The 25,050-nt window shown below is 46.2% G+C and overlaps 2 protein-coding genes and 1 non-coding gene across 7 annotated transcripts in view; 1 reads left to right on the top strand and 2 right to left on the bottom strand.

The window, feature by feature from the left end:
• Positions 1 to 958: 958 nt before the first annotated feature.
• FPGT (fucose-1-phosphate guanylyltransferase) lies at positions 959 to 23,371 on the bottom strand. 4 transcript variants are annotated; one of them, XM_075002566.1, is made up of 6 exons: positions 23,210 to 23,368; positions 19,705 to 19,872; positions 16,432 to 16,524; positions 13,769 to 15,454; positions 11,185 to 12,055; positions 9,975 to 10,987 (listed from the first exon to the last, which is right to left on the bottom strand). In XM_075002566.1, exons 1-4 carry the CDS (start codon positions 23,286 to 23,288, stop codon positions 14,007 to 14,009), a joined length of 1,788 nt encoding a protein of 595 aa, XP_074858667.1. In that variant the 5' UTR covers positions 23,289 to 23,368; the 3' UTR covers positions 9,975 to 10,987; positions 11,185 to 12,055; positions 13,769 to 14,006. The 4 variants fall into 4 exon arrangements, with proteins under 4 accessions (XP_074858665.1, XP_074858667.1, XP_074858664.1 ...); XM_075002564.1 differs by lacking the exons at positions 9,975 to 10,987; positions 11,185 to 12,055 and adding an exon at positions 959 to 4,368 and having other exon boundaries at positions 13,595 to 15,454; XM_075002563.1 differs by having other exon boundaries at positions 11,185 to 15,454.
• LOC142018137 (U5 spliceosomal RNA) lies at positions 1,535 to 1,655 on the bottom strand. The gene has a single exon (XR_012646735.1). It is a non-coding gene; the product is annotated as a U5 spliceosomal RNA (small nuclear RNA).
• LRRIQ3 (leucine rich repeats and IQ motif containing 3) overlaps positions 23,328 to 25,050 on the top strand; it is a 64,141-nt gene continuing 62,418 nt past the window's right edge. The window contains exon 1 of one of the 2 annotated variants that reach the window (XM_075002561.1): positions 23,328 to 23,461. The gene's annotated coding sequence lies outside the window, so the exon portion shown is untranslated. The remainder of the gene's footprint in view (positions 23,462 to 25,050) is intronic. The other variant, XM_075002562.1, reaches the window with a different exon arrangement.

The raw sequence follows: 25,050 nt of genomic DNA, 5'->3' as shown, positions 1-25,050 counted from the left end.
CAATTTTATTCTTTACTAGTGTTTCTACACTAGTGCTGAGTCTGGACAGAGTTGTGGCCGCTTTTCTGATCCTCCTATTTAGCTCAGTGTCCAACGACAGGGTGTCAATGATGGTGGACCCTAGGTAAACGAACTCGTGGACAACCTCTAACGTATAGTTGTCAATGCTGATTGATGGGGATTCAGCAACATCCTGACTGAGTACGTTTGTCTTCTTTAGGCTGATGGTAAGCCCAAAGTCCTTGCACGCTTTGGAGAACCGATCCAGCAGTTTTTGAAGCTGGTCTTCTGTGTGAGACACTACAGCAGCATCGTCTGCCAACAGCATGTCTCTGATGAGGACTTCTCGCACCTTAGACTTAGCTTTCAGCCTTGCAAGGTTAAACAGTTTCCCATCAGATCTTGTGTGCAGCAAGATGCCCTCTGTTGAAGATCCAAAGGCATGCTTCAGGAGGAGTGCGAAGAAGATCCCAAACAATGTCGGAGCAAGCACGCATCCTTGTTTGATGCCGCTCCTGATTCTGAAAGTATCCGATAATGCGCCGTCATATTGGATGGTTCCTCTCATGTCTTCGTGGAACGACTGGATCATCTTGAGTAACCGTGGAGGACAGCCTATAGATTCATTAAAGTTACTGGGTAATTTTTTTCTATTATGACCCACTAGAAATCAACAAATACATATGTAAGTGCTTATTCATGAATGATGGATCTGCAACTGGTGATGCTGTATGTGTCAACCATACATACTTTATATTCATGCACATACAGTGCGGGGGGGGGAGTGATAGCTCAGTGGTTTGAGCATCTCCCTGCATTGTGAGATCAATCCTTCAGAAGGCCATTTACGGATTGGGGCAAATAAATGTCAGGGATGATGCTTGATCCTGCCAAGAGGGCAGGCAACTGGACTAGATGACCTCCCAAGGCCCCTTCTAGCTGTAGGAGATGTGTATCTCCATTATTTTGAAAAAAAAATACACTACATGCATATTGCAAAATACTCATAATGCTTATTTGAAAAATATATGGAAAACCATAGGTTATCTAAAACACATCTGTATAACTGATTGCTTTTCAAAGGTATTACAGTAACCTAATTGCATCTTAAATACTAGAAACATGAAATAAATACATGAGGAGTCACAATTTTATTAACCACAGCTCCCATCAATCTCCATTGGCTCTCTGAAAACTCAAGGCCAAAATACATAGTGTAGAAAGCAATCATGGATTGGCACAAGCCCATAAAAAGCTCTAATCTTGCTCACTCAGTTAAAAAAAATCTACATTTATTCTGTTACAAAAGATCTGCTAGTATTAACCTCTCTGCTTAAAGATTAAAATGTTTTATTTCCTCTTTGAGTAATGCACTGACAAGCTACATGTTACATGAGACTCTATATGAAACACCTTACTGGTTTGCAAAGGAAAAAGAGTGGACATTCAACCAATCTATTCAAAAGTGATAGGAAAATACTGCATCTGCATGTTCAGGAAATTCCTTAGTCACGTTATTCAAGGTTATCACATATTGTAAGAGATGTAATCACAAGTAAGATTTTAAGCAAAGAATGCAATGTAAATGTTCCTCTCCATGGAAATCTTTAGTAAAAGATGAAAGATTGATACAATTGGAAAAGAAACCACAGTACATTTAATACAGACAACTGTTTAAGCAATCTCTCCTTTAGGAATAATTGTACTATAAAAATGTGAAGAAGAGATCCTGCATAACAGAGATTCCACAATATTCTGAAACAGTAAAATTACATGCAACATTTTTTTTTTACTATGACAATTGTATGGGCCAATTTCTGCAAAAATTGAATAAAATTATATGCCAGAAAATAATTTGAGGTAAAAGTTGGTCTGTTACTTTTCGGGGGGGGGGGGGGGGGGCGGAATGTGAACACAGAAAGCCATTTTGAAATCTTAAAAGTGGACAAAGACATTGTTGCAGGACAAGTGGTGCAGCACTCTGTTGTGGCCTGCCATGGTACTACTCACCATGCCTCAGTATCCTTCCAGTTCTTCAATAGTCAGCATCTGCTTCTTACGTGTTAAGGCCTTGTGCTGAGTTAGTTCTCCAGCTAAATAAACTGAGGTTCCTTCCTGGGTATCCAAGCTCCAAAACAAATACAACAGAACTAAAATCACCAGTCATCCATCTTAGACTGTGGTTGGACCCAGCCCTTCTATTCAGTCTGACTTATCTAGGTAACACTCATTTGGGCTCCATTTGTCAGCCTACCTTTCCTCAAGGCTCTGACAGACAGCAGTTTCTCTCAGCTCTCAGGCTTCCATCACTCAATACAAGTTGGAGATCACTCCCTTTCTCCATCAGCTACCAACTTAGTTAAACCAATCTCCATGCCTGATATCCACTGCAGATTTAGTGGAATGGGGCTGATCTGAGGCTCTTGTAAAACCCTTGTTTACAGCCCTATTCAGAAATGTTACCACAAATTTTTAAAGTTTAAATCCAGTTTCCCCCAACCCCTGCAAAGAACATGTTCAAACAAATTGTGCAGTTGCCTTTCACCCCAGAAATTCCTCTCTGATGAAACAGCAACAAACCAGGAAAGGATATGGGCAAGCTTCAAAAAACCAGATTTAACACAAGCTCCATCTTACAAACTATGCAATTAGTCCAACCATGATATCATAATTAAAATATACTAATTGCCATCTTATGAAAAAAATTAGGCACAGCTTAGTCAGCATGTTTTGGTAACAAAAGGTTTCAGTGCAACTTGGTCTGGATAGTTATATCGGTGCTGTGATGAGTTGTATTGAGCCTAGAATACCACTAGCTCTTATACCACCAATGCAGTATCTCACAGCTAGTACTGCTAATATGATCCTGACTGAACAGTTCTCCATCACAAGAAACTTTGTTGGGAACAATTATTTTCTTTGTTATGGACAGTTCTGCTAGTAAAAGCTAAATAGCGGAAACAGAAGCTGTGTAGATTATAACAACGCAAAAGAAAAACAGAGATAGCATCAACCTTTATTCCCAGAGTGAGTTTAAAGCCTCTGGCTTTAAATGTTTGGTTATTGAAACTGGCTAGTGCAGGGAAGCATACATAAATGATGGGATATTAAATCACCATTGAACACAGCTAATAAGCAGCACATTCATGCTTCCATATTCTGGAATAGATTGTGATTTCTCTTCCAAAGTGGAAGGAGACACCTCAAGGAAATTTTTGGTTCCTCGTGAACCTGTGCAAGGAAGGAAAGGTGTCTTAGGGTATGTGTACACTCATTAAACATCCACAGCTGGCCACATTTAGCTGACTTGGGGTGGTATATCTCAGGCTAGAGGGCTGTGAAACAGTGGCACAGACATTTGGACTCCAGCCCTAGCCCAAATATTTATATGCTTCTGAAGCAATCCACAAACCACAGGATCATGATGGGGTGAGATGGGGTCTAATAAGGACCCTACCCTTTCCATCCTCCCTGCTGAGAGCAATACAGGCTGCAGTGTTTTCAGGAATATAGTTACCAGTCTGTTAAATTTATACTCTCCTCTGGAACCTCCACTCATGCATCTTATGCTCCAAAACATCTGTTTGTGTATAAAGGTACCACAGGACTTCTTGTTGTTTTTGAAGATATAGACTAACTCGGCTACACCTCAGCTACCAGTCTGTTAAGATTACTTTAGCACGCTTCAGCATCTATTTGGTCAGTGTGCCTTTCTCTTACCTCCTCATGTTCAATAACCAGCTGTGGTCATAAAACCCAAAACCTGTCTTTATACTAAGCGAATTTCAGTGAACAAAGTAGTTATTAATGCATTTTGTTTGGGGACCTTCTTAAAATTAATCCTCTTATAGGAGTTGAAAACAAATTACTGGTTATATGGGCTACATACTTAAGTCTGATGAGGCAAATCAGCAGGACAACCCTAGGAGCTAAGTCTGGTCTCAAACTGAAGATGCAATGTCCGTATGTTAAACGTTTTTCCACGCACATTGTTTTGTATAACACCACAATAGTTCATGACACAAAGATTATGCAACTTTGAAGACAGACTGAGCATTCTTATGCCTCATGCACTATAGTCTATGGTTAATTTTACTGCTTTATTTGTATGGTGTTTGATTTCAAGCTTTAAATTCTGTTTTCATATACCGCTCTGCAGCCATTAAAAACAACAACAACAACAAAAACCATTTCAATAGTACTTTATCCTGTTGTCTTTTTTCCTTGGCTTCCATTCCCCCATGCAAATTAAACCCCAGGCTCTCACTCCCCAGCCATCTTGTCGAGGGGATCTAGTCCTTCAGTATCCATTCATATGCAGAAGACTTAGCTCAAGCAGATAAACCTTCCAAAAGAAGTAGTGTCTTACTGGCGATACATAGTGAAAGTTAAGGACGACTTTGCTATTAAATAGGATTAGAGAGATATTCCATTGCCTTGTAACTGGCATCGAGAAATACAAGTAGAAGTCAAGAAAGCATCCCATATGTCAAAAAGGATCATACAAACTTAATCTGATAATACTTGTCTTTGATTTCAACCCTACTCGTAAGCACAGGATCTTTTGTGAACCATGACACATTCACTCATTCAGCTTCCCACACTAAAAAGCCAAACCTCAAATTCCAGATTATTACCCTAGGCTTCTCCGTCTTCTAAAGCCTCTGAAGAATTCAACAACGGATAGTTTTATTACTGGTAATTTCATGATAAAAAAATCAAAGCTACATGTATTCTGTATTTTGCACTAAGCATACCGCTGCCATGTTTTGTCGTTAGAACTGTTGTTAAACACTAAAAATACTGGGCCCAATTCTGATCTCTGTTTTACTGGAGTAAATCCAAGGAGTTCTTATAGAGTTACACTAGTTCTAGAGATCAGAATCTACCTGTGTGCTTATCATATAGAAACGATTAATTTTAGGAGGCTGAAGACTGAAAACATAAAATTCACATTTGACTTCAACTGTTTTTCTTTTAAATGAGAGATGCAGTTTTATTCTTGCTCACATTTCAAACTACTGAACAAATCTTTCACTCATACATAGTGTTGTAAATTCCTCTTTTAAGAGAACATGTCCCTGGCCATAGGCTGTGAGGTTTGTGTGCTTTCCACTACCCTTTCCAGATAGCCTCAAGAAACCAAGCATTTAAAAATAAAATTCGCTACATTAGCAATTTAAACTTTATTCCCCATCAATCCGCGTTAAAATGAAACAAAAAACAAAAGAAATTTACTTCAGAAAAGTGTTGAATTGGTTATACAAATAGGCTCAATGTAAGTTCTACAGGACGGCCGTTAGAAAGGGCCGGTTAGTATGAATATTCATTAGGGTTATTAATATTAATAGGTTAAGGTTTGAAATCCTGTAATCTGATAGGTTGGTTTAGAATGCTCATGCATATGCAATGAGCAGGTGCGTCCTGGTTGCTGGGGCAACGGCGGAGAGGACCTGACAGGTGAGGGTGCTCAACCAGGTCCGCCCTAGCTCCATAAATTCTGGAGCGCACCTGGCAGCCCGTCAGTCCGCAGGAGTCCACGGAAGACCGTCGTCGACCTCGGGAGGAAGCGGACCAGAAGAGAAGATCTAAAAAGGACTGAGCTAAGAGCTGGACTGTGCTTACAGCCGAAGATCATTGGCGGAAGAGCCAAAGCTGAACTGCATGTCAGTCATCACTCTCTAGCCGCCGTGGGCCGTAGAAGATCTAAAGAGAAGAGCTCCAGCATTTAGAGCTGAAATCACTTTAAAGGCTCCGGTGTTTTTATCCGGAGGGTTCACTCGGCAGACTGCGCCGCCCAATCTACGGCGCCCTGCATGGGTGAACTGCAGCAGCGGCCCTGCCCTTTCAGTCATCGACCTTTGCTCGGGGCCGGTGGCTGAAATCAAGGTTGTTCTAAATCCAGGAGGTTTTTTGTTAACCACGTTGGCCTTTTTCCTCCTGGTTTCCTCCCTCCTCCTCTCTTTCCTATCTGACCTGACGCGGCAGCCGTACAAGTGCGCCAGTGAAGGTCATACCTTCTTAGCTTCTGTGAGGAGACCTGCGGGCCTGGCGCCCGGACAACAGAGCAGGAAAGAGGAGGTATTTAACATTCATTAGGTCTAGTAACAACATGAACAACTGGATGTGCATGTTCTATTGCTTATGCTGTTTATTTGCTTGCTGTTATTTATGTTAGAATGGATACAGGATTTTTATTCTTTCTGTTGTGTTTATTGTTGCTCATAGCTGTACTTAAGTTTATAGTGTTCTACTGTTATTTTGTGCACAAAGAATTTAAAGAGACAGTACACGTCTAGACGCGTCTTACATTTTGTAACCCACACCTTCTAGTGCATAGTTGTAAAGCACAGGAGGCCAGTCTTATCAGCCTAGCCTATAAAGATTGCATTCAAATAGAAGACTAGTTAGGTTTATGTAGCATTGTTATTATTATTGTTGTTTACAGAGCTGTTAGCTCCCCCCCTATTTAGGAGGGGTAGAGCGGCTGGGGAAAACCCGTTAAAGGGAAAACCCTAGCAAAGATAACCCTTTAAGGCCAATTAGGAGCAAACCTCTTGAGGAGGAAAACCCCATTTTGATTAAGGGGATAACCTTTAAATAGGAAAATCCCGTATATTTGTTGGTAAGGGGGAAAAAACACTTTAAGTGTCCCCATATATATGTTGGGCTCTCCCCTGTATGGCCAGCAGGGCAACCCATTTAATATAAAAAGGAAAGCTTATAGTTTAGTATAGGCAAATTTCCTCATTTAACAAAAAAAATCTGCTCCCCAAGGTAACTCGGCCTAGGGTTGAGCGACCTGGTGAACCTAAAAGGAAGAACCAGGAATAAATTAAACATTATACATAGCTCTGTAATAATTATCTCCATTTTTCAGCACACGAGGAAGAATACTATGATCACCCCAGGACACACAGTAAGTAATAGAAGGGGTTAGATATATTACTGCTGTTGCAGTTGTACATTGTTTAAAGGCTACAAGTCTAATAGGAATAAAATCCTGTGCTAGGGCTAGTAGGTGAGGGATTAAGTAGTTGTGGTTTTAGTACATATTAATCAAACAGATTTATTTAATAAGATAATTTTCCTCCTAATAAACTCCCTTGTTAGTTTAAACTTAATTTCCTTGTCTGTCGTCTTTCTGGAGGTGGAACAGCTTGTCACACACCCTGTAAACTTCACTGGACTAGATCCCCGTGTACATAGAGGCAGGTCGCGGGGTAAAACCTGAGGGCCAGTTGCCCTGGGACACCTTTGAGCAATTCACTCTCATTGATTGCATCATCGGTGCTTCCCATCAAATCCTCGTTACATAGAGTCGCATGTTGTATGCTCTCAAGAGCCGCGTCTACACGTGCACGCTACTTCGAAGTAGCGGCACTAACTTCGAAATAGCGCCCGTCGCGGCTACACGCGTCGGGCGCTATTTCAAAGTTAACTTCGACGTTAGGCGGCGAGACGTCGAAGTCGCTAACCCCATGAGGGGATAGGAATAGCGCCCTACTTCGATGTTCAACGTTGAAGTAGGGACCGTGTAGTCGTTGCGTGTCCCGCAACATCGAAATTGCTGGGTCCTCCATGGCGGCCATCAGCTGAGGGGTTGAGAGACGCTCTCTCCAGCCCCTCAGCTCACTGGTGGCTGCGTGGAGCGGCCCCTGAAATGTCCCCTCCCCCTCCCTTCCTGTGCAGGAAGCTGAGGGATCGTGCAGGCGGTAGCCTGCACACGCGGCCAGCCTGCACCCCCCTCAGCCCTCCACCCAGCTGCGATGGCTGCCTGGAAGCCCCCCCAGGGGACCCCCCCCAAGGGGAGCCAGGGCTCACAGCCCAGCCAGAAGGGCAGCCAGGCTGGGAAGCAGCAGCGGGGCCCCTCCTGGACGGAGGCTCAGCTGCGGGACCTGCTGGGGCTCTGGAGCGAGGAGGAGGTGCTCCAGGTAATGGGGAGCAAGAGGTGGAACGCGAATGCGTTCGCTCGGCTGGCTGACGGCCTGGCTGCCCGGGGTCACCCTGCCCGCACTCCTGACCACGTCAGGAGTAAGGTGAAGGAGCTGCGGCAGGGTTACTCCCAGGCCCGGGATGCGGCCGGCCGATCTGGGGCCGCCCCCGTCACTTGCCCCTTTTACAGGGAGCTCAGGGACATCCTGGGCCCCCGGCACACCTCCTCCCCTCCGGCCACCCTTGACACCTCGGCCGACGAGCCCCAGCAGGCCCTGCACACGGAGTCCGCCCCGGAGGCAAGCCCCGCACCCCGGGGGCCCCCCCCCCGGAGGCCACCCCTGGGACATCGCGGCAGGAGGAGGAAGAGGAGGAGGAGGAGGGGGGCTCCTCCTCCGCAGAATCCGGGCTGCAGATCCTCCTCCTGCCATCCCGGAGCAGCAGCAGGGCCTCTGCCCCCCGGGGATCTCCGGACCGTGGGAGTGGACCGACAGGTAGGTACCCCCCTCTGGTGTACACCCCTGGCCTTGAGGGGCAGGGGGTAACAGATATGTGTCCGGGGCCCCCCACATGCTCACATGGCCATGGCCCCAAGGACAGCAGGGCCATGGCCCTCACAGCACTGCATCAGCCCCTGCCCCCCACCACCACGCACGACAGTGCCATGCCCCATCCCCGGGGCAGGGGGGAGCGGAACCTCGAGGGGCCCCCGGGAGGAGGGGGTGGGACACCCCGCAGCAGCAGCATGTGATGGAGTGGGGGGAGTGCAAAAGGGAGACTCAGGCTACACATGGAGCAACAAGAGCCGAATAGCTCCCCCAGGGGCAAAGGAGGATCCTGGGGCTACAGCTGGCAGATGACACCTCTGCCCTGAACAAAGAGGAGGGAGGAGCCGAGCTGGCTTGGAATCAGGGGGCGAGGGCGGGGGCCACAGGTAGAGGCTAGGGGAAGGGAGAGCTGGAAGGCAGCCAGCCTGAGGAGGGGGAAAGCTGCATCCCAGAGGGGCACCCCTTGGGGTCTTCTCCCCACGACGGGTTGGAAGGACTGTCTCTTCTGACAGCTGGTGCTGTCACTCCTGGCAGAAACTGGGCATCTGTGGCCTAAGAAACCTCTCCTGCTGTCAGACCCTGCGGGGTGAAGTGAGAGTTGCTCCCACCAGGGGACAGGGTGCAGGGCAGGGGGACCCCTGAACCCCATCCATCACAGCAGCATCTCCCGGGGACGGGGATGGGGAACCTGCAGCACAGGGCTGGGGGGACAAAGGCCACGGCTCGGGGCCCATACTAACGCCTGTCTCCATTCTTCTTCCCCGCCTCCTCTCCTGTGTCCTGCACCTGCCCCATCAGAAGGACCGGAAGAGAGCGCCGGCGAGGCCTCAGTCGTCCCGGAGAGCCCTCCGGGACCATCGCTCCAGGCCAGCCCCTCGGCCGAGGACCAACCGGCCCCGCGGCGGGCTAGACGGCGGACCCCGCGCTACCACCAGCCGACGGTGACGGACCCCCAGCTGCTGGCCATCCACCGTCAGCAGCTGGAGGTCGCGGAGCAGCACCTGTAGTTGCAGAAGCGGGCGCTGGCCTGGTGCCAGGAGGCATGGGGGGCCTACATGGAGACTTTTAACCGCTTGGTGGACTACTTGTCCCCCCCATGCCACGCCGGCCGCTGCATCGCCCGCCCTGCCTGCTCCACCAGCCCCACCACCAGCTGCTCCGCCCGTCGCCGTCCCGTCCGCCGTCGCCCCGCCACCCACCGCCGAGGGCCGGAGCACCGAGGGACCCCTGGAGCCACCTGAGCCTCGCCGGGCATCCTTCCTTCCAGTCCGGCCCGCCCCCACCCAGCCCCGGACAGGGCTGCGACCGTGGCGGGGCTCCCAGCCGCCAACGCCCAGTGCTGGGCTATAGGGGCGAGGGGCCCGGGACGTGGCCCCCCCCCGTATATAGTTTACAGTTATTTGTTGCCCCCCGTTTGCCCCGTCCCCCCATGTAAATAGTTCTCCCCTTTATCCTCCCTGGTTTTCTTTTTATTATTGAGGACACTTGTTTCTTTGTATTGTTTTATTTTTGGACATATTAGTTTTTTTCCACATGTTTGTACATAGTTTGTTTTTGGTTCAAATATTTACAGTTAAAAAAAAAAAGGTTCTGAAACAAAAAGACGTTTAAGTTCAGCCACCAGTGCATGCTGTCATTTGTCCAGGAAAAGTGGGAGGGGGGTGCGGTGGGGTGCTCCATGGTGTAGGCGTTGGGGCAAGAGTGTGGTGGAGGAAGGGGCGGGCAGTAGGGGGCCTGGGCAGAGTTCACCCCGCGGCCTCTTCATCAAAGTGGGCCCGCAGGGCCTCTCGGACCCGGGTCCCCTCGGGGTCCACCTGCCGACTGGGGGCAGCAGGTGGCTGGACGTCTGCCCTGCCGGCCTCCGCAGCCCAGCCCTGGAAAAAGGTGTCCCCCTTGCTCTCCACCAAATTGTGCAGGGCGCAGCAGGCACCCACGATCTGGGGGATGTTGTTGGCGCCCGCATCCAGGTGGGTCAGGAGACATCTCCAGCGTTCCTTCAGGCGGCCAAATGAGCGCTCCACCACCTGGCGCGCACGGTTCAGGCGCTCGTTGAAGCGCTCCTGGCTAGCGGAGAGATGGCCCATGTAGGGGTGCATGAGCCACGGCTGGAGGGGGTACGCCGCATCTGCGATGACGCAGAAGGGCATGGTGGTGTCCCCCAGAGGGATCTCCCGCTGGGGAATGTAGGTCCCCGCCTCCAGCCGGCGGCACAGGCCCGAGTTCCGGAAAACCCGGGCGTCGTGGGTGCTGCCAGGCCAGCCCACATAAATGTCCTGGAAACGTCCCCGGCTGTCCACCAAGGCCTGGAGGACGACAGAATGGTAGCCCTTTCGATTCATGTAGCGTCCTCCACTGTGATGTGGGGCGCGGATGGGGATGTGAGTCCCATCCAGAGCCCCGAAGCAGTTGGGGAAGCCCAGGGTGGCAAAGGCCGCGATGGTGGCATGTGGGTCCCCCAGCCTCACGAGCCCGTGCAGGAGCATGGCGTTGATGGCACGCACAACCTGCAGAGAACACATGGGACAGCACCAATGAGGGGTGAGCAGGGTGTGCGTGGCCCTGCCCTCCCCCGCCCTGGCCTCCCCTCCCCTCCTTCTCCCCTGCCCTGCCCTCCTCTGCCCTCCCCCGCCCTGGCCTCCCCTCCCCTCCTCTGCCCGGGCCCCCCTCCCCTGCCCTGCCCTCCCCCCGTGGGTTCTCTTACCTCCATGAAGACAGCCCCGACGGTGGCCTTGCCGACACCAAACTGCTGCCCCACGGATCGGTAGCTGTCTGGAGTGGCCAGCTTCCAGACAGCGATGCCGACCCGTTTCTGCACTGTGAGGGCACGCCGCATGGCGGTGTCCTGGTGCTTGAGTGCGGGGGTGAGCCACTGGCACAGCTCCAGAAATGTCTGCCGGCTCATCCTGAAGTTCCTGAGCCAGCGGTCATCATCCCACTCCCCAAGCACCAGCCGCTCCCACCAGTCGGTGCTGGTGGGGTAGCTCCACAGCCGCCGGCGTGTGAGGCGGGGGGGGTGGGGCGGGGTGCTGCAGGGTTAGGGGTTGAGCCCTGCTGCCCTGGGGGCATCTCCTCCTCTGTGGCAAGGAGGTGCTCAGCTGCCTCCTGCATGGCATGGAGCAGGGCAAGCCCTGCTCCTGCTGGGAGGGCTGGGTGGACCTCTGGCTGCTGCTGCTGCTGCTAGGGGTCCATGACTGCGGCGCCCGGGGTCTGTGTGCCTATGGCTCCTCAGACCGCGTGCTGTGCAGGCTGAGTGTGTGGGACGGGCCCTTTAAGGGAGCGGCTAGCTGTTGCCCCGGAAGCGCTAGTCCGCCCTGTGACCCTGTCTGCAGCTGTGCCTGGCATCCCTATTTCGATGTGTGCTACTTTGGCGTGTAGACGTTCCCTTGCTGCGCCTATTTCGATGTTGGGCTGCGCAACGTCGAAGTTGAACATCGACGTTGCCGGCCCTGGAGGACGTGTAGACGCTATTCATCTAAATAGCCTATTTCGATGTCTCTACTTCGAAATTAGCTAGTTCGATGTAGCGTGCACATGTAGATGTAGCCAAGCATTGTCACAGCTTAACAAGCACACTGTAAGGGAAACAAAGTTAAAATATTTTACATTGTAACAATGTAGTAAAACAATTTAAGAAAAATATAAATAAAATTAATTTATGGAATGCAAAGTTAATTAGTTTGGCATACAAACACAAAATGGACAGCTTCAGCTCAGGATTACCCACAGTCAGTAAAAGAATAAAAATGCATGAGGGAAGGGGTGAGGTGGGTTGGAATGTGACTGTATGTTCCTAGAGGATGAAAATGAAAGAGCAGATATATTCATCAATTTGTCAGGGATTTTTGTCCCCTGGGCATTATCGTCCCCATGGGCCAGGGAAAACAAGCCCTTGGCTGTGTAACATCATGCAGGCACATGAAGAATCCAAAGTTCCATAGGCTGCCATTTAGCAGCAGCACCAATGGTCATTTTTTGTCAGTTGGTTTCCCCAGTAACCTGAACTCATAAACAGGTATTTGAATCAAAGGCCTCTGATTGGGTGACACCTGGAGTTTCCAGAACCTTCCCTGAATCAGAGGACCTTGTTGAAAACCGCACAAATATGATAATCGTATCATGAATGATTCATGAGACTGCTCTATATAAGTAGAGCTCAGGGCTCTCACTGGGGGTCTCACTCACCCCAGTAGGGGGCTGAGAGCAGAAAGGTGTGGCTGCACAGAGCTGAGCTGAATCGCTGTTGGTGTGGCTGCATAGCAGCGTCCACCTGATTGAAATCACTTCTGGTGTGGCTGCACAGCAGCATCCACCTAGCTGAATCACTGAGCCAAATCACTCTTGGTGTGGCTGCCTAGGCAGCGTACACCAGAGCTAAAATCACTAACAAAACTGCCACACCACTGCCGTGTCAGCAGCCCAGAGCACTGCCTTCACCACCTGAGGCGCAAGATTTCTTGCCACCACGTCATCGGCAGCGCTCACCAGCCTCAGCTGCCAACGCTCCCAAAAAGGTACCAGAGTATCCAAGTGGCGAGACGCCAGCGCACCCAAGCGGCCTCAGCGGGGACATGGCTGGGTGGTGAACTGGCCCGCCGCCGCCAGGCAGTGGGTACTGCGTACCTGGCCACTGAACCCTGAGGCCGCCATCACACCGGCAGCTTCACCATCTTGCCAGCATTACCATCTGTGCTGCCATCTTGACTGTTCAGAACTCTACATTCTGGGCAAAACAGCAATTTAATGCAGTGCCACTGAATATTGTTAATATAGTATAAAACGAAAGGGAACGTTATCTTGTAGATGCTGCAGGTATCAAGTTGTCACACCTGAACATGGGACAGAGAAGGTTGTATCATGGCTTGATATTTAAAAAGTTGATACTGAACCAGGGAATTTCATTGGCACTGGTCTCCTTTGAGAACTGAAGTTATGAAGTAACCACAAAATGGAAAAGTCTTCAGAGATACTTGTGCACTATGAGGGGATTCAAAGAACTGGAATCATAAGTTAACGAACCATTAGGTTTAAGCAAACACAAGTGAAATCTTTGTTTTGCTTAAAATAATGAAAAATTCCCTTAGCCTTTTAAAATACCAGTTTGAAAAGGATACAGTGAAAAGAGGAAAAGGTAACTCATTGCTGTCACGGCACATTGCAAGAACCAACATTGTATTTTGAAGAAGTTTTAAGTAGTTTTCAATCAAACACTGAATTAATGTTCATTCCATATTCTTATTAACAAAATCTTAAAAAAAGCCCATAATGGATATGCCAAGAAAATTTACCTCTTAGTGTTTTCATAGATTTGAAATATTTCATTAATTCTTTCATCAAAAGAATGGTTTATCTATGTTTTTTGCATTACTAATGTTATGCTACAATAACACTGTTAATGCAATTTAATTATTTCTACTTCAACGAAATCAGGAAAAAAGTTCTATACTTCTTGCTTCTGTGGTTTACAAGCTTGAAAACAATCAATCATCTTCACATTAGAAAAACACAGTGTAAAATGTGCCACATCTACAAATCAGATTTCTCTTTTTGTTTTTTTAGAGTGATTTCTTCATAAATTTGCTGCCTGAATTTCAACATATCTTCTACATCTTTGTAGAAGAGCATTTCTTCAATGGACAGGAGCTTCCAGCCACTCAGTTTAAAACATGATTTGTTTTGCACAGCACTTAACATCTTTAATGACATTCTAACTGAATCACTTAAAGTGGAACAAATGGGAAAAATTCGGGCAGTCCACAAAGACAAACTTGTCTTGTCACCAGAGAAGAGCTGATCTGAAACTCTCAGGTCCCAGACATCCAAGCATTGAAGTAAACTGACCCCAAAAAGATGAAGAGAATGTATGTCTGACAATAATTTCACATTCTTTTTCAAGTCATCTTCAACACCAAGCACCACACTTGCATACATTACTTTTCCATTAATCCTGACACTCAGTGAACTCACAAAAGTGTTTGGTGGTACATCTGCTTTAGCACTGATGCAACAACCACTGAGAATGCTGTTTGTGCCAACTGAAACCTCAGGTCCCAGCCTAGAATATTCAATAACAGAGGCAGGTGCTATAACACGTCTTGAATCCACTATGCTTTGAATGATACATGCTGATATATCTGAGTTTTCTGCTTCATCTGGGAAGATGCTAAAAGCTTTAGATAGTAAGCCAAGCTCCAATTTCAATTTACTATCTGAAGTAAAATGAAACAAATATTCTTTTGTAGTCCCTATATGATAGAACCTGGAGTTATTTAAGAGTACAACATTAAGCGGTGTTCCTTTTAGAAGAGAAAATAGCTTCTGCCTTACTTCTGCTAACTGTGATCCTTCTTTTGTAATATTTTCTGTGTTTTTTATGTAATCTTGAGTTGTTCCAGGTCCCAGAGCCTGGAGAAAATCACCATATGCATCTATTTCACAGCAAAGAGTACCAAGCTGCTTAGAAAAAGACAGTAATTGTTTTGCACTGTTATGATCAATGTAAAATAAACTGTCTGTATACACATACTCATAGCACATTTTTAAGTCACTGTGTTCTCCAGAAGACTTTGAGTGAGAGCAATTCCTTTTTATGCATACTGCACCAAACTGATGCATCTTTTCAATACTAGGTTTGTGTAGGAAGCGATGACAAGATCTGTATTCAAGCTGCTTTTCTGATGAACCAGATGAATCTAACACAAAAACTCCATGAGTGGTACCAATAGCCAAATTGGAAGGGTGAGCTAAAGCAGTGAACCCAGGTTTATCAAATCTGATGACTTCTGTTGCTCCAACACTATAAAGTTCAATATCATCTGAACAAGTAATGAGAATTCCTGGATTCATATGGGTAGGAAAATCAACGTACATTGCCAGCTTTAGCTCCAACATCTGATAAATAGGGTCACCAAAAGGCAAAGCTATGAAAATTTTTCCCAGCGCACTTGCATTTGGTAAACGTTGACTATAGCCACCTTTAAAAAAAAAGAAAACAAATATTATATACAGGATCGCAGTGACTTTCTCATATGCACATGGCTGTATTCTAAGTATGCTATTAAAAAGAAAAATGAAATACAAAGAACTGACATGTTTAGTCAGTATTCCCTCACAGGTCATGCTGTCTAGACCTTTAATATCAGTCAAACTCCTTCAGGAAGAACTAATGTTGGATCCTCAGAGTGTACAAAAGAGAGGGACATTAAAGGGGGACAACTTCCTAATTTAGTGAGAAAAAACAAGGAGTCCAACAGCACTTTAAAGACTAACACTTAGTTTACTACATAAGCTTTTGTGAGTAGCAACACACTGTGACAGATGAAGTGAAAAGCATGAAATCTCATTTATTGACTTAATCCTCTATCGTTTGTGTTCAAAATAAATTAAGAAAAGGATTTTTTTGCTTGCAATGGGAACAGCAAAACCGAATTATTTCCACTTCATCTTCGATTTGGTAGATGAACCTTCTAACCCAGCCCTTTTCTCACCATACCAGCCTTTATTTTTTTATATTTACTTCTCCCACACCCTTGAAATCAGCAAACATCTGGCATAAAGCTAACTGTCAGAAAGTGACTGGCATTAATGTCTCTCTTTCTGCAACATGTAAGCAATCCGTTTTGCAATTTCAAACCACAGATGAGCCTCCAGAGGATATTGCCTTATGGTGACATAAGTTTCTTTCTCTCAAAAAGCTGAGGCTGCTGTTTCACAGCACTTCCAGATTCCTTTAACTGAGATTGTTGGACTTACACTGCAAACTCCCATTCAGATGGCATTATATTGCCAAGTCAGACAGACAGACTGGAGCTCTCGAGAGACAGAGGGAGAGAGAAAGGGAGAGGGAGATCACATTTGACAACTACTTCTCCCCACCACCATACTTGCATTCCGAGACAAAGGAAAAATAGAGAGGTGTTCTAGAAAATGTAAAACACGAAAAACGATTTACCAGAATGAATTAGGATGATAGTCAGAGAAGTCCATTTATCACCATACATCTCTTCCAAACACTGAAGGACATGAAGTGTTGAGCCACCATTTCCTGCAAAATATTCAATACATAAATTAAGAACATCATCAATTAGTTACATAAACATGTCATGTGTACAAAAAATCACATGCTACCAGTATCAGGGATTGAACCAGGTTAGTTTCAGGAAGCTGGGCACACAAGCACTTTTTAAAGGTGTTGACCTCTTACTCCAGAGCATATGCTGTCCATGATTTTTAAATGGCACTTCTAGCCCTTGTGACTGCAAAGATCACTTTTAAATTGTAAACTAGTGTCTACTGACACAATGATGTCCACCTGTGATAGCATAAACAACTCTGAAACAACAGTACTATTCATCTCCATACCGTTGTTCAAACCTGGCAGGAAGGAGGTTAGGCACAATCCTCTATGAATAGCATCTCAAAGGGTCAGGTCTTGATGAAAAAGACATTTCTTCCCCCTCCAATTCATCTCTGAGTAATATCATCATTCAAGATCCAACATCAGTCACAGAGAATCATAACTCAGCTACAAAAATTAGCTGTCTCATATAACCTATCATACAAAATCTTACTAATGATTTTAAGCAGATTTTCAGAAGGACTTTGACATACACAGTACAGAAATGGAAAAAAAAATCCAGACATTTTTATTCTTATTCTTCAGTAACAAAATTTTGTTTTGTTTTTTAAAATTAATATTTTGCAAATAATTCTATATTCTAATCAGATTTAGGGGTGTAAAATCCCATTTAATTAGTTAATTGGATATACATTTAATTGGTTAAATAATTAAATGGGGAGGAAGGTGACCACTGACAGGGGCTGCTCTGGCCAGGCTGGAGAGCCCCTGCCCCACAGCGCTGACCAGGGCTGTTCCAAGTGGGCTGGGGTGCCTGTGCCCAAAGCATGCCACAGGCCCACCACGGAACAGTGCTGCTTTGGCCAGGCTGGAACGTCCCCTGCCCATGGCATGACTTGGGCTGGAGAAGCTCCCTGTCCCTGGTGTGCAGGGGACTGCTCCACCACTCACTGATTACCATAACTGGTAAACCTCATCCATTTAGGTTGTGGATTAACTGTTAACATGAGTTAACTGTTAACGTCCCTAATCAGATTCATTATTTCTAATGAAACAAATGGCCAAACTATTGCAGTTTAGTAGATGATACTGTGCATGCGCTATAACTAGTTATCATGGACTCATTGAATACTAGAACTAGAAGGAAATTTGAGAGTTCAAAAAGGCCAGTTCCCTGCACTCATGGCAGAACCAAACACCATCTAGATCATCCCTTACAGGGATGTGTCTAACCTGCTCTTAAAAATCTGCAATGATGGAGATTCCGCAACCTCCCTAGGCAATTTATGTCAGTATCTAACAACCCTGACAGCTTGGAAGTTTTTCCTAGTGACCAACCTAAAAGTTCCTTGGTGCAGTTAATCCCATTGCTTCTTGTTGTATTGTCAGAGGTTAAAGAACATAATCTTTCTCCCTCCTCCTTGTAACGCTGTTTAAGGTACTTGAAAACTATTATCATGTCTTCTCTCATTCTTCACTTTTTCAGACTAAACGAACCAAATTATTTCAGTTTTTCTTCACCGGTTATGTTTTCTAGACATTTAGTCATTTTTGTTGCTCTTCTCTGTACCTTCTCCAATTTATCCATTTTTCCTGAAATGTGGTTCCCAGAACCGAAGAGAACTCCAGGTAAGGCCTAATCAGTACATAGTAGGTCAGAAGAATTACTTCTCGTGCCTTGCTTACAACTCTCCCGTCCATACATAATTAATTTTATTTTTCATTAAGACACCTCCTTTGTATTTAATATTTTGGACCTAACAGGTTTAAACATATTCCAGTATCTCCTACATTTTTAAAGAGTTTGTGTAACTATCTGTTCTTCTGTCTGTGAGTCTGTTTCTTCAAGATCTCTTCCTACATGGTAAGAAATAGGAGCACCAAATTTGGCATGCAGTTTTCTCTTATCATAACTTAAAACAAGGTAAGGGTTTGACCGTGTCAGGACAATGGAATGTCCTTGGAATTCAACTGTTTCTCATCAAACGAAAAGGGAAGGGTCCGATTGCATGGATAGTTATGCTACAGAATGACCATGGGGAGGCCGTACGTGCAGAGGATAGGTAGAGTTAATAAGAGAACTCCATGGGGAGTAGTTGCTGGATGGGAAGCAGGCGCCAGCAGACAGTGTAGGCCCCAATGCCCCTATGGAGCCCCCTCCTATCTCTCAACCTCTTGCCCTGCCTCCTGCACACCCCACATCCTGCCTTGAGCCCCAGAAACCTCACAACTCCCTGTCCTGTGATTCCTGCATACCCCAGCCCCAAGCCCCTCCTCACCCCCTACTCTGACTCCTGCACTCACCCCCAAACCCTGTCATGATTTCTGTACCCCCATACCTCTAGCCCCCTACTCTGAAAAATCTAAGCAATGCTGGATCAACTTTCCATAAAGTATAATGGATTTCTTATGATGTGCAACATGAATATATAGGAAGCAACATGAATCAGAGGCATTTTGTGTTATGCACTTATAATAGACAGTAACGTACAATTGACGTTTATGCCACCATGACATGTAGTTTGAAAGCACTTTAATAGCAATATATAAATGTTATTAGGCAAATTTAAAATCTATCTGCTGAACTGATACGAAGTCCAAAGAAGCTCCACACTCATTAACACTAATAATTACACATTTGAATCAAAGCACACTACTTAATGCTGTTAGAACATTTTTTTAAAATTTAATTAATACAATTCAGCTTCTAATAGATTTCTGGAAATCTTTCACTGTACAAGACAGAAGCTACTGTCATAATACTGACAGTGAGCACTTTTTGCCTGTCTGAAAATTAGTCACTTTATAGTGAAATCTTAAAACTATGAACATTACCAATGGTTGAGGTGGCCTCTGCATCCTTGGAAACATTTAAAATCAAGATTGGCTGTTTTTCTAAAAGATATGTATTAGTTCATGTAGAAGTTAACTGAGGGAAGTTTTATGGCCTGTGTTATATAGGAGGATACACCAGATGGTAACAAAGGTGCCTTCTGTTTTTACAATCTATTTTATATACATTTATTGAACGAATGTAGCTAGAACCTGGAAACATTAATTTATTTATTTGATTGCTAGAAAAAGGTATGTCATCAACTATTATGTCATGTAAGAGAAAATAGGAAAAATTGGCAATAATATACCCACCAATTTTTGGTCCCGGGGGATCCACAAACACATGGTAATGGATTCCAAGGGGCAGTTCCTTTCTTTTCAACTTTTCTGACACCTGTTGCTGATAAGCCAATTGTTGTTTTTTGTCAGCTGCTGTAATGGCAACAACATCCCAGAATTCTCCAGTTTGTATGACTTTACCTATTTGAAAAGGGTGTTAATAAGAGAAACCACCAAAATGGTATAAAAATGAAAGATTAATGACATTCTCTGTAGTATCAAATACAATAACTATGTTGCAAGGAACTTACATTTGTAAAATGAACCACTCGATAATTATTAAATGCCCAAATAAAAGGGGTCCATATATATCCTTCATTTCATCACCTCATGCATATTCTTTAGAACAGACTTGCTCAACACTGCTTAGAAAATCACAGAAATCCTAATCTTCCTACTAAATTCCACTCTACTGGCTACATTAAAGTAAAACTACAACTTATCCTGCTTACACTAGAAGTGAAATCAGGGCATCACTGAAGACAATGGAAGTGTTGAGTGGAGTCAGAATGTTACCTTAAGGTTTTATCTATCTTGCTACAAAACTAGTTTGCTTAAAGAACTGCTATAGTATGTCAGCAGGGTCCACATGAACACTTAGAGCACAGCAGGCCAGCTTCAAGATTTATGCCCCAGCCTGCTGCAAACTAATTGTTTGGATAAGCTTTTAGTCTAGACATGGACGTATTATTCACATAACAATTCTAGCACTTTAGCACTCTGTGGCACAGTGTTGAGCTCCCTGTTTACAGGTGAGCCAGGAAAATGTATATTCTTAACTAACTCCCTAAATAATAAGACTGGACTATTGCACATACTTTCCTTCATGTTATAGCTCAGAGCTACCTATGAGCTCATTGTAATTCAAAGACCACGAAATGTACATTATTCTTTGTCTTGCAGAACAGTTACTCTTAATGGAATTATTATTTTAGAAAACACTAATATGGTGACAAAGGGCAGTTCATATATTCAATATGAAGGATGTCTCCTGTAATCTGAATGACTTTAAACCTCAGATTATGTTACAAGACTCAATGTCGAGCTACAGAACTACAGGATGTACCTCTCAACTGGAATTCTGTCACCCAGCAACATCTCCTCTCCCAGCTCAGCAGCTCCTCCTCCCCCATCTTCCCATAGCTTCCAGAGTACCAAGCTCAGAAAGGGAGGTTCACTCAGGGCAGGAGTCAGGGAAAAGGAGGGACAGGGTGGAGCAGGGGCAGGAAGAGATGGGGCAGGCTTGGGGTCTTAGATAAGGGGTGGAGTGAGAGCAGGGCTTGGAGCAGAAAGGATGGCACCCCTTACCTCCCAAAGTTAGCCACATGTCTGCTTATTGCGGGTGAGCACAAGTTTCCTCAGGCCAGGGAAAGTCCTGTCAGCCCTAGTTCTGTGCTATATTTGGCTGTGGTTTACCCCAGATGTGTCTTCTAAGCGACCAGCAAGCAGTGGCAGTGTTGTTAATGGTGCTGGAAAAGTGGTGATTTGGATAGTCAATGTAGGCATGTGATCAAGTTACACAGGAATGGAGGCATTAGCATAGCAGGTGAGATGATGATGGAACTAGCAAAAATATTCCATAAAGAACTTAACCTGCAGCATGACTTTGACTATTCCCAAGGATGGCTATAGAAATCTATGAACAGAGATGGCATTAGTCCACATCACGTGCGGTGAAAAAAGTGCAGATACAGAAGCTGCTGCTAAGTAAGCTGATGGATTTGAAAATGAGAGGTTATCCCCAGAGTAAGTACACAATGCAGATGAAATTGCTCTCCACGGATGTTGTATGACTAAAAAAGGCATTCGCTACTGATGCAGAGGAGCCACCATCTGGTATGAAGGAGTTGAAGTTCAGGCACAGAAAAGTACAGGGTAACTGTCTTTGGTTGTAGCAACACAGCAGTTACACAAAAATTCAAACTCATGATTGTTGGGAAAAGTGTGAACCCAAGGGCATTCAAAGGGGTGAAAATTATTTCCAGTGGCATACCATGGCAACCAAAAGGGATGGATAATGACTAAACTATGTCTGAAATGATTTGAGAAATATTTTGTACCAGAGGCAAGAGACCCACTACTGAGACCCTGTGGGTGGCAGGGAGCTATGACTATTTGCCACTGGCTGCTAGGACCCCAGGTGGCCAGGAGCTGGGGCCAACAGCCAGGACCTACAGTTGGAGGGGAGCTGGGCTGGCAAAAGATAGCTCTTTGCATTTACCAAGGATGCCAGACAGAGGTTCAACCTGGAGCAGCTGTAGGAAGCACCACATTTCTCCTCCCTTTTGGAATCTCTCTCTCTTAAAGAGTGGCTTTAAAAAAATCTTACCAGTAAAATGAAGAAATGTAAAAATCATTTGCAATCATTCTTTTTTACTTTCTTTGATCCCCAAAACTCTTATGCAGAATCTACAAAAGTTTTGTCCTCAGCACTCATTATTTCAGCTCAAATTCAGACCTTTTTCTCTCCTATGCTTAACACCACACTCCATAAAGTCGTGATCCAACCAAAGGATTTAAATCCATGGAGTCACACTGATGTAAGTATCTCCGAAGTGGAACCTTTCGAAGGATTAGGGGCTAAAGCATTGACCTAGGCCTTGGGTGGATCCTGCAAACACTTGGGATGCGTCTACACTAGCTCCCTACTTTGAAGGGAGCATGGTAAGTAAGGTGTCGGGAGGTTATTAAAGAAGTGCTGCAGTGCATATGCAGCTAATTCTCCCCTCCACCCCGGCAACTTCTAAGTGTTAAACTCTGAAGTGCTGGCCTGTGTGTAGCCATGGCTAACCTGCCAGTACTTCGAAGTCCCTTTACTCCTGGGCAACTTCAAAGTCAAGTGCCAGTGGGTTAGCTGGGGCTACACACAAGCCAGCACTTCGAAGTTGCCACAGGGGAGAATTAGCTTAATAAAGTGCTGCATATGTAGCACAGCACTTGATTAATAATCTCCCGACACTCTACTTAACATGCTCCCTTCAAAGAAGCGAGCTAGTGTAGACACACCCTTCTACATATGCTAAACCAGGCATGTCCAACCTGCAGTCCTGGACAGCTAGTAATGCGGCCCCACAAGATCGTAAACTTTTAACATTATTATGTGATTTATATACATTAACTATATTAGATATTTTATATGCCGCCCAAGACAATTCCTCTTCATTCAATGCGGCCCAGGCAAGCCAAAAGGTTGGACACCCATGTGCTAAACTTTACTTGCAATGGAGACCAACGGGGAGGGGCGAGCGGGCCGTGGGGCTTAGGGGAGGCAGCTTCGGGAAGCAGCCCGTGTTTCTGCTGGGCTGGGACGCCCGCCTTAACCCCGCGGCCCAGGCGCAGGCACTTAAGGCTGACCCCCCGCGGCCTGAGGCCGCATTGAGGAAGCGGGAAGGGGCCTTGCTGAGGGCGGGAGCCTGCCGGGCAGCGACCACAGGTCGTCACCCCGCCCAGAGGCCGGCGACCCCCGTCCGGCCCCTACCTCGAAGCTCGTCAAACTTGGCCAGTCTCCGCCGAGTGGCCTCTTGGAGCAAAACGTCGAGCTCTTCCTCCGCGGACATCGCGGCGGCGCAAGGCCCGGCCCGCCAGCGGCTTCCGGGTTGGCCTCTCGGGCCCGCCTCCCCGCGCGGCTCGGCCCGACCGGACGGGGGGTGGGGGGTGTTCCCATGGTAACCGCCAGACAAACAAGGCCGCGGCTCGCAGCCGAGCGGCTCCGGGATGGAGCGGGAGCCCGGTGAGTGACTAGGAGAGGGAGCCGGGCGGGGGCAGAGCCGGAGCCGGGGAGTGTTTTAATGAGCCCGGAGGGCGGGGGAACCAACGGAGCCTGGCTCTCGGGTGGCGCCTGGTAGGGGGCTGCGTCCCTGGGTCTCCGACAGACGCGAGTGAAGATCGCAAGCGGGGTCCTGTGCTCGCTAGGAGTAGCTGCCCGCGGCGCTGGGAGTTGCGCCGTAGAGAGCTGGGGAGGGAGGGGCGAGTTAGGATCTGTGCAGCCAGAGCGCAGGTGTGAAAGTGACACGAGGAGTTTTATCTTCAAAGTAGCTGGTCCCGAATTCTTTCCTAAGCCTCGCGTGCACCTGCGTGGTCTGGCCCCGCCTTACACCTGTAATCACGGGCCCGGTAGCGTCTACCCAGGCAGTTCAGGGTCCTTGTTTTCTGTGTTACTAGGGGGGTTTCAAGAACCCGAGTCGATTGCCTGGCTCTCTCTGAGGCACGCCCGGGGGAACTGGGAATTTACTTACAATTTACAATGTGTTCATGCTGTGTTGGGTCACGTAGTTTCCCTTTGTATTTCGTCTTGGCTTTTTTGTTGAAGAAGCAAGTGTGGTTTCTTTTGCTATGTTCTAGTTTCTAAAGACGCCAGGTAAAGAATTACTGTGCTAATACAATCTGGTTTAAAAACCTGTACAAGAAATAGCTCAAATGGCAGAGCGCTTGCTTTGCGCGTGAGAGGTAGTGGGATCACTACACGCATTCTCCAGTGCTTTAGGTTTTCTCTTTTGGGGGAGGGCTGGCTCAGTGATTTGCATGTTGGCCTGTTTAACCCAGGGTTGGGAGTTCAATTCCTGGAGGGGGCCATTTAGGGACTGGGGCAAATAGATGTCACGGATGGAGCTTGGCTCTGCTAAGAGAGTAGGGGACTGGACTAGGTTGACCTCCGGAAGTCCTTTCCAGTTTTAGGAGATGTGTATCTCTAATTTTGTATATATATATTGGAGGGGGTAGCCAGGTTAGTCTGTATCTTCAAAAACAAGTCATCCTGTGGCTCTGTATGGACTAACAAATATTTTGGAGCATAACCTTTCATGGGCAAAGCTTTTGCCCACAAAGCCTTGTGCTCCAAAATATCTGTTAGTCTATAAGTTGCCACAGGACTTCTTGTTTTTGAAACTATGCATTTGTAATCATAAGCATTCTTCATTGAAATCTTGTGACAGCTTATACCAATAATGTCAAACAATTTGCAGTTTTTAGTGGTATTTTGTTTATTCACTGCAAGCAAGGATTATCAGTTTAAAAACAAAATACCCTTTTTTCCAGTTCTAGTAATGGTGAAGCTTTGTAGGAACCCATGAATGTGTCTTTTGTGCATAAGCTCAAACTTACAAAGGCTTAGGGTATGCCTATACAGAAAAGTCCCCAGTTTATACTGGTAATTTGTTCTGAAGGTTGCCATGTAAATTGAAAACCATGTATGTCCAGTACTACTTAAGTAGAATAGATTTTTGACATACCAACATGGAAAAAGCAACACTGCCAGCTGTGCATCTATTGAGCTGCAGCTGAACTAACAATCAAGCACGCTGATAAGTTACACCATCTATT

The sequence above is a fragment of the Carettochelys insculpta genome, chromosome 9 (genome assembly GCF_033958435.1).
Source record: "Carettochelys insculpta isolate YL-2023 chromosome 9, ASM3395843v1, whole genome shotgun sequence".
NCBI lineage: Eukaryota > Metazoa > Chordata > Testudines > Carettochelyidae > Carettochelys > Carettochelys insculpta.
This window is presented reverse-complemented; position numbering and strand designations above follow the sequence as displayed.